This window comes from Solanum verrucosum, unplaced genomic scaffold, assembly GCF_900185275.1.
Source record: "Solanum verrucosum unplaced genomic scaffold, falcon-dt-bn FXZP01000117.1, whole genome shotgun sequence".
In the NCBI taxonomy this organism is placed as follows: domain Eukaryota; kingdom Viridiplantae; phylum Streptophyta; class Magnoliopsida; order Solanales; family Solanaceae; genus Solanum; species Solanum verrucosum.
In genome coordinates, this window is record NW_026020014.1 from 946,527 (window position 1) to 956,576 (window position 10,050).

Consider the following 10,050-nt stretch of genomic DNA (forward strand, 5'->3'; position numbering starts at 1 on the left):
CTATCTAGCGGGTATTATTAGTTAAGTTGGGCCGATTAATTCTAAAGGAAAAAAAACACTTTGTATCCCAAAAAGAGAAATTATTTAAAAACAGCTATCCCTTATTTTTACACCCTTTATTTTTAACTAGTAATTCACGTTTACTGCATGATATCATCAAAGTATATATACGTCTTCTATGATGGTATCAAAGAAGAAGAAGCAATGCTTTAGTGGAAATAATACTCAATTACTATTTGATACCATTAGAGTATATATATATATATATATATATATCTTCTAATGACATCAAATTTCAGTGAACAAAAGACTGCAATATTATCAGAGTATATGAATACTCCAATAATATCAGCAGTGGTTCATTGAATAGAAGAAAGACAATTAGAAAAATAATTTAAATCGTGAATCCAATCAGAATAAATATATTATTAAATTGAATCTAATTTAAATAAATATTTAACCCAATGAATTTAATTTGTGTAGTTTTCCCAATTCAGATGTGAGCCGGACTGAAGAAAGCGGTCCATCAATGCACACGTCCTTAAATGTCGCCATCCAAAACTAAATAAATGTCTCCCGCGTTAATAAGATGCCGACGTGAGTTGTCAACTTGTCGGCTTCCATCAAGTCATTTTCAAGCCGATCAATCTATCGGCTCAGCGTTTTGCACAACTGGGACCCACAAATCCTCTCTACCGTAGTCAGTATAAAATTCTTATCCTAATGTACACGTGAAAATGTACACGTGGAAGAAATTTAGTGGTTGATTACAGTATTTTCCACGTGAGAAATCAATCAGAGTTGCTGATTTGGAACCGTCAGATTTGATCATGAGAATCCCATTGATTCTTGATTGTTAATTATCATGACAGCAGTCAAATTACTTGTTTAGGTTATCTTGTTGGATTTCATTCTATTTCGTATCACGTTTTGATTAGCAAAAGATTTGTGATTCTTTTGCACAAATTATAAACATAAATTGATAGGAATCTAAGTAGTATTTGTTTAATTTAATGATTACTTAAAGAGGGAAAACAAATGTCTAAGACACTAGATTAGTCATTGATTAAGGAAAGTTCCAAAGTAGTAAGTCTTTTCCAATAATATTTTCTTATTTTAGAGGAACTAAGCATTGCAAGTAATTATTTTTGTAAATTACTAATCCTCTTAATATAAGAAAAGATTTGAGTATAGTGATAAAAGAGATCCAAACATTGATTTATACTCTTTGACAAAGTTTTTGAGAAGTCAAAAGTGCTTGTTTTAAAAAACCAAAGTATTTTGCCAAAAACACTTTTTTGAATCTTTGATCAAGCGCTAATTGTTCCTTGAAAGTGTTTTGTAATTTGATTACTCAAACTATTTATCTCCAAAAACACTTTTAGAAATAAACTAATTTTAGAAGTTTAATCAAATAGGCACAGGTTTCGATCTTTACAGTAACATTCTAGTGTTTTTAGGATTACCCTTGTATAAGTACCTGAGTCTGGCACTAACCATAATCCAAGAATAAAAACCCACAAATTAAAAGTCTAACAATAGTAAGACATATACAATGGAATTAATGAACAATAAATTGACCAACAATCAGATGAATTATTTTGAAGTGACTTCAAATAATAAATTGAACTTGGACGAGTTCAAACATAATGACATAGACAACGAAAACTAAGAAAGTCAACCTCAAATTGCTTAGGATCGAAGTATAATCGTTATTTGTTGTTGTCTTCATCGAATAATATAGTCTCCCATTAAAAATGAGTTAAAGTGTAGTATAGTTTCACGAGAACTTCCAACAGTAGCAAATTTGAGTCTTATTAGACCAAAAATAATTGGTGCCTTAAATGAGAAATGGCCCCATCATTGCCAACTTTGTGGAACTGTTTTTCTTAGAGTTCGTGCTCACATTTGCTAGAAATGAACAACCACACAAGTCGGCAGGGATAACACGGATACTCTCTCTGTTCATTTTTATTTGTCACTGTTTGACTTGACACACTTATTAAAAAAACAACTACAAATATAGATATTTTACTAAACAATTCCCTATTAAACGATGTTTTAAAACATGAAAAAAATATATTATTTTTTCTTAATGTCAAAAGTGATAAGAGTAAAAATAACAGAGGGTGTGCATTGGATAAAGAAAAGTCAACATCAAATCAATTCAGCATTGAAGAGGTTTCTTTGTATTTGAAGAAACATTTGCTGTACATGCATTGTACAGTGACGCTGTTTCAAATTCAATGGCCTTAAGCCCACCAACGACCTCTTTTGTCCGTAATCCCCCAAAGTCACCGTGTGGTCATGTGAACTGTGAAGAAGGGGGGGCTAGCTTTTATCCCTTTGTCACTTTCTCCACATTTTCTAGAACTATCCCCCCATGGCTCCCACTACAATTACAACTAGATTTTTATAGTCCACTCCTATCCAGTATCATTCTCAAAATTCCCAAGTTGGCCACTCCGTGGGCATGACAATGACCCCCCAAGACCACTCCACCAATCAAGTTCACAATTGACCTATAGAACAATGTCTATCCCGTCCACGTAAGAGAAGTATTGTCAAATTCACGAGTAAAACAAGTACGAATTTAATTTCAACAATAGATGCATTGATTTAGAACCCTGTCGACTGTGAAATGAATTGGCATTTGGGAGATCAGGGTTTGTATATTAGCAAAAAGAAGTGAGATTGTTTAGTGTGATGATCGGGTGATACGATTGCAAAGCTCTGGCTTCCAGGTGCGGCAAAAGGATTGTCTCACAAGTCACAACATCCGGCCCCTCAACATGGCTTCTGCTTTCCTTACCTGCTTCAGGGGTCCAATGATGAAAACCTGATCAAACAGAGAAGATTGGTGTTAAACATATCAAATCAACATCCCTCAACCCGTATTTTTTTTTAATAATAACCGAAGCTATCATTCTAGTTAGCGTGCACTTTTAATATATATCATATTACTAAACTTCTTCGTTTCCCAGGCTAATATTTACATGCTAAAATGCAATTCTCAGGCAGGCAGGCATTTTAACAGGTGCAAACGATTACTATGGAATCCTTTTCAAATAAGATATTTTGAAAGGATAAACTGGGACTCATCCGGAGCTGGCCTTGGAGTGAGGACAGAAAACATTGGGCCAGAAGTGTGAGGCTCTTGTCTCGCAAGACTTGGCCTCAAGCATCCAGAGATACGCTGTGAACAAGCCCAACACCCAATGTGGCTCATCCCATCGTTTCTCTGCAATTAGGTGTAATTAGCTTAGATCTTCAAATCTCTTAACTAATCCCTGACCGACTCTTCTAAAGTTTAAAACTTGGTTGCATCTAAAACCAAAAATACAATAATGACAAGAGTAGTCCATTTTTTTTCTTCTAATAACCATGGTATCTGGACGAGCTTGCACCTCAACTAATTCCCGGGGATATTGCTACCTCACTTCCCATCATCACTAGTATCGGGTAACTCTGGTCACCAAGGCTTGGACAAATGTGAAGAATTCGACTAGACTAGTGTTTTTGCCTCTGCTGAGGCTCGAATTATAGTACTAAGCATATTTCAAGAAACAATTTACTTGAAAATTCTCTTTTACATATAAAAGTGTATGGCTTGTTTTTTACCAAATGTTTCCGAAAGCTTTTCTTCCTTTCTTAAACACCATGTCCAATCAAACCACCACATAAATTCAAAGGGAGGGAGTACATGTTTATATTCACCAACCTTGTCTGGTGCTCCCTTCGATCCACTGATTAGGATTTCTGCCCTGCAAAATGTTTCATATTAGGACCCACTAATAGCATGTTTGGCCAAGCTTCCAAAATCTCTTATTTAGAAAAGTGTTTTTCGAAAAAAGTACTTTTGGAGAGTAGCAATTCAAGTTTGGCTAATCAATTTGAAAATCACTTTTGTCAATATTAGAGCAGTAATTTGTACTTGGCCAAGGTTCGAAAAGTGCTTCTAGGGAAAAACTATTGCTACTGCTCAAAAACACTTATTTTTACATAAAAGTTTTGGCCAAACACTTCAATTCTCTAAAATAAGCACTATTTGGAAAGGAAAAAAAAGTAGTGCTTTTAGCTAAAAGCTTAGCCAAACAAGCTATAAACCAGCAAACAAGAATGATCAAAGGGAGAGACTATTACTTGCATGATTCCTTGATTGACAAAATTGAGGATCCTTTTCTACCAATAACACGTCCCATTTTCCCGGGTGGCACATCAAGTATGGACAAGATCTCGTCTTATAAAGTATCTCTTTCCACATTGAGGAACTCTGACAAGAGTATCACATTTTAGCATAAATGCACAAACATTTTATTGGTTCAAAATGTCTACAAAATTGATAAGCTACAGACTTCACAAATTAAATTTTCAAAATCATGTACTATTTTAAATTCACATCTAACACTTCTTGTGTTAATACTTTTCATGGGGCAGCTTAATTTTCCACTAACTTATAGGTGATCAAACCTGGCAAAAGTCAGGACAAGGCTCCAATGCCTTAATATAGTCATGAAGGATAAGAAACTTCTCCAATTATATTAAAGTATATCTATACAAAACAACATATATCTTTTGGTACCACTATATGCATTCATAGACTTGGTGGAGAGTTCGAGATCACCTGGAATAGAAGGGATTGCTGGCCAATCAGCATATTCGTTGTCACTTATGCAGAAACACCGACAACAAAGTGAACCACGAACTGCAAGTCTCCACAATGATTCTTCACTCAAATTCTCCATCATCTTATGGAATACGTATGGAAGAAATCGAACATCATCAGCAGCTGCACGGACCATTAGCTCAGATAATGGTCGGTAGGTCCAAAACTGGGGATCCTGTATAAAAAAAAGAACTAAGCAATACAATTCTAGAAGGTACATAAGCCACGACACTGTGCGGAAAAGGGAGTACATAAGCATGGAAAGAAGCTCCATATCGTTAATCTAAGACTAACATGAATTTGAGAAGTGAAAGGTTGCTGTCAAGTATAACTGAGCAAAACCTGAAGCCTTTTAGGCCAGTATGTTATCTAAATGCAATACCATTTATATGTCATCAGCAACTATTTTGAAGAGCCATGAGGTCTAGGGTTAAATCCTAGAGAACGGAAAAACACTATGTGATTTCTTCCCATCTGTCTTATTAGTTGTGCCAGTGGAAGGTAGCAAGTATCTAGTGGAATAGTTGAGATGAGCACAAGACATCCCAGATACAGTGTAATAAGAAATAAAAAATAAACTATTTCGAAGAGGACATAGTTCAGTGGAGCAATATACAATGAAAATCTTGTCAACCCATCCTCATTTCCAACAGCACTGATTTGAGGATGGCTTTCTTTTTTCCTTTTTGTATTCTTTTTATTTGGGGGTGGGAGAGGCATGGTAAGACATTGGTTTATTTCACACTGTGTTACTTCTGGAAGACTAGTTGTTGCCAGTTGCCTACTGGGTGATTGTTTCCATTTATATTTCACCATATTTTTCTACTACCAAAGTCTTTGAAAACCCATCCAAGAACTTTCTTAAAATGCTCATTTCTTCTGTATGGCTTTTAACTGTGATCTGGGAATGATATCCAAAGATGCATGTTCCACATGGTAGGCATGTCAACTGAAGAGAGGAATAGGTAAAACAGAATCCAACCTCCTTCAAAAGGGAACGGACTTCTTTTTTCTCCACGTATGATATACCTGCAATCACATAAAAGAGATACAAAGTAAAGGAAAGTGTATTAGCAACTAAATCTGTCCATGAACTTCTATTTCACAACCAACAATGAGAAATTTGCCATAGCAAGCTTTTTCTAGTCATGATCATCATTAAAGTTCATTGCATTCCCTAGGATTTAATGAGCAAAAGCAGTCAGAGAGGAGAGGTGGTTAGAGCTACAAACTCCACTGGAAGTGCAAAATATATGAGGTTATATTGCCAGTATCAAGAAGAGTACTTGCTGTACACTATAGAATTGTTGCTTCAATTGTTTTCTTTATATACAATTCGAAGTTATGAACTAACCAGAAAAGAATATTTTCCTTTAGAAGGTTCCTGCTCCTCCCTTTCACTATTAATTTGAATTTCATTACCATGACAACTTGAAATATGCATATTAGTTTGTTCCCTAATCAAAACTTACAGAACAATATCACTTCCCAATGCCATCTCTCAAAATGTATGGCTAACACAATGGTGAAAAGACATTCCTCAAAGAATGAGATGCACTTCAAAGAAGAAACTTTGCAACACGTTTCCTTGTCTTTTATGATAAAAAACCATAAGAGCAAACATAATCACTACCAAATCCTAGATGATGTGTTCCCTTTTTCTCAAAACCAAATCAAAACGTTTCCAGGAACCAAACTTATCTGGTCATCCAGTAGGGATTCTTGCATTTAACCACTCAACAATCAACATTCATATACTTAATGCAGTCACCACATGGGAAAAGATAAATAGAGGCAGAATAAGGACACAGTACCACAATAGCGTGGATCTGCAAGAAGGCGCACAAAAGAGATATGGCCATCTTGTGTGCTCTTCTTCCCCAACTGTTCCTCTATCAGATAATAAGCTATCTGTACAACATAGAAAGAAAAGCAGTCACTGTGATATAAAAGCAACTTTGTATCGCTGTTGGAAGTAAGTTAATATTCAGGACTGATTTAAATTAAATAAACCACATCTGGAATAAAGAAACAGTGGGAAATGATTCATTTAATAATCCGAGAGAGATTTATACTGCATGGTTGAAGAAGTAATCATCATAGCTAGCAACTAAAAAGAAAAGTGTCTTGATGCCAAATCACCATATAAAGGTCCCAATTTTTTATTTTTTTAGATTTCATCATTTGAGCATCTTCTAAAATTACATACAATCCCCAATCAGTTAGAAGTCACAAAAAATGGTGCAGTAAATTTAACAAAATATAGAGAGAATACAAGCAGAGCCAGTGTAGAAATCAAAACTATCACGGCTGGAAATCAGCACAATCCAGGTGAACGATAATAAAACAAATATCATAAATATGAGGTGGTAGAAAGGACAACATGCAATGAGTATGAAAAGGGTCGGGTTAAGCAGCTGGAGAGTAATGTGGGAATCACTTACTACTTTAGTTAAAAGGTATTTCAGAGGATAACATGAGAAACTAGTAGTCAAGTAGCTCGAAAGAAAGTACCAGAAGCTAACCTGGGTATCCATAACATTGTGCAACTTGATACCAAACTGATAGTGTAATGCCTGAAAAATAAAGAGGAAAAATGTGACAAAAATGATACAAGAGGGAAAGGAGAAACAAGAGGCAGCTAAAAGAAGTTCTATACGACCTCACTATCCCGTTTGCAATCGTGAATAACTTTTGTGACATAAACAGACTCAAGAGCAGGCTTACAAGCGTTAATCAACTTTCTCCCACCGCGTACTGCATCAACCAAGTAGATAGCGTCCGGAAAAGCAAGCTATTAATTTAAATGAGGAAAGGTCAATCCATACTTCATCAAAAAGAACGTAAAGGTAAAGGTGAATATGGTCAAGCCCCACACAAATTTCTACCAAAATACCTATAAACATGTGAAACTAAGCATGGAATCACCTAACCAACTAAGACAGTCAATTTACACATCTCGCAATTTATACACTAGATTGGACTAAGGACGCCAAAAAGACAAGTTTTTACCAATGCCCAAACTAGTCAAATTTTGGTTGACAGGGTGCTTGAGTACAAGCCTTGACATCTCAAACTCGGGCACTGAATCCATTAATTTGGAACAGAGCGCATGGAATCACCTAACCAACTAAGACAGTCAATTTACACGTCTCGCAATTTATACACTAGATTGGACTAAGGCCGCCAAAACGACAAGTTTTTACCAATGCCCAAACTAGTCAAATTTTGGTTGACAGGGTGCTTGAGTACAAGCCTTGACATCTAAAACTCGGGCACTGAATCCATTAATTTGGAACAGAGCAGGTATTTGATTTGGATGCATAAAGTCTTAAAGAGGATTATATCTACAGTTTTTACATTTTTTCATTGTCAGGCAACGAAAGATTAGGAGATAATTCTCTGGATGTCTACAACTTATACAAACTTATTCTTCAAGAAGTGTACCAAATTACCAATGTGTTTTTGCTTTGCAAGAAAACATATATTAAGTAAAGTTACTCATAATAAACTTACAAAGCTACTGCTGAATAACATCATAATATCGAAAATCAAGTGAAGCACAAAGTTGGTATCTACTCAGAACATGTGAGAACTGAAAAAAACCCTGCACAATACAGAGAGTTCCATATCTACAGAGGTCAACACCCTCGCAGTCAAGTCCAACAACCATCTCATTTTTTGGAGAAGGGTTGAGAAATGTGGCTGGAAGTTGAGATTCATGGCTGATGATATAAATGGGGACTGGTTTTAAAACTACTTCATGATCAGCATGCCTACCACCTGCTCAAATGCATGATAGCTCATACAAAACTAATCACAAGAAAACAAACCGCAAAAATGACAAAAGAATATATGATTATCAGGATGAAAACACATGCCAGTTGACTTGTGCCGAAATAGCAATTACTGATTTGTAGTATGCAAAAGATAAATCATGGAAGCATATAGCAACAAAATCAAGAACCCTAGCCTCAGAACTGTTCTAAAGCCTTAGAATCATAGAAACTTGAAGAGAGATGATGGAGTTTTAGGAAGAACAAAAAACAAAAATGGAAAGTCGAGAATGATAATAAGTAAGAAATACCACCATCCACCAAACCCCTACCACCACCACAAGCCACTGAAACAGAGTAAACCCCCATTTGCAAATTTCCGGTAGAGTTAAATCCACGGGTAAAATACAGCATCTCAAACCTCAAGGTTACTATATGCAAAAGGGGAAACGAACTGATGTCCACCCACTACACCAATAAACCAAATAAAAGCCCTAATCATTCCCAAAACCTCAAATTAACAACACCAATACCATCATGGAAGTAAAACTAAATATTGGGAGATAAAAGACCACCTGAATTGGAAGATGGGAGAGGAATGTAAGTTTGATGAGGACTAGATGCTAAAGCCATATGATTGAAAAATTTGAAATGAACACCAACAAAACAATCAGTTTTTAACATTGAACCTTACACATTCAATATCCATAACTACTGCTATTGTTCAATGGATACAACACAAATGAAGCACCCTAAATGCCTGCAGAACAGTGCTTTTAGCCCTACTTTTCTCTCTTTCTGCTTAGGCGGGGCCGCGGGGTATGCATGCTATGCCGTGTTTCGTACATTTGCCTACGTTGATATTGGAAATTTGGAAGTTACATGATGTCAATTCTCAAATAGTTTAAGGGCCGTTTGGCCATGCGATATGATATCATGATGTGGAATCATAATATGGTATCATGAGATGAAATTGAAGTTTTGTTTGGACATGCAAGATATGAAATTTTTGTGTTGTATATTTTTTCATAAACATAAAAATCTCATAAGTTGTAAAACTATTAAAATAGTCCCAATTGTTTATTCAATCTTATCAAATAAACAAAAAATTATAAAATCGCATAATAAATTATTACAAAGTTATTTGTTCTCCACTTAAGTAATTGTTTCATCTAACTTTAATTTAATAAAAATAAATTGAACATAAATTGTAATGTACTAATCTTTAATATAATCCTCCACATAGTACGGACAATTTCCTCATGTTGAACTTGCATTTCTTGATCATGTGACCGAGAAGACGTACCAACATTGTTTCTAAATAATGATTTCAAATTTTTTGTTCAAATTTATATTTATAAAAAAGACTAAAGTTTGACATGAAAAAAATATCTATATTTCATATAAAAGAATTATATTAAAGAATAACTAGTTATTATTATTATTGCTAGTAAATTGTCATAAAATAATGTGCATTTTAAAAAATTATAATTATAAATATCTATTTAATATATAATCCTTCCGCATATTATATATGACCAATTTCTTCACATGGTAGTTCAAACACAAGTTTCCCTTGATGTCTTTTATGGTAGACTGATTTTTGTA

The 10,050-nt window shown here is 34.9% G+C and overlaps 1 protein-coding gene across 3 annotated transcripts; it reads right to left on the reverse strand.

The window, feature by feature from the left end:
* Positions 1-2,662: 2,662 nt before the first annotated feature.
* LOC125820754 (uncharacterized) lies at positions 2,663-9,150 on the reverse strand. 3 transcript variants are annotated; one of them, XM_049500179.1, is made up of 10 exons: positions 9,018-9,150; positions 8,274-8,449; positions 7,329-7,460; positions 7,192-7,242; positions 6,481-6,577; positions 5,649-5,695; positions 4,625-4,841; positions 4,144-4,273; positions 3,722-3,764; positions 2,671-2,839 (listed from the first exon to the last, which is right to left on the reverse strand). In XM_049500179.1, exons 1-8 carry the CDS (start codon positions 9,124-9,126, stop codon positions 4,242-4,244), a joined length of 861 nt encoding a protein of 286 aa, XP_049356136.1. In that variant the 5' UTR covers positions 9,127-9,150; the 3' UTR covers positions 2,671-2,839; positions 3,722-3,764; positions 4,144-4,241. The 3 variants fall into 3 exon arrangements, with proteins under 3 accessions (XP_049356137.1, XP_049356136.1, XP_049356138.1); XM_049500180.1 differs by lacking the exon at positions 4,144-4,273 and having other exon boundaries at positions 2,663-2,839; XM_049500181.1 differs by lacking the exons at positions 2,671-2,839; positions 4,144-4,273 and adding an exon at positions 3,071-3,241.
* Positions 9,151-10,050: the final 900 nt, after the last annotated feature.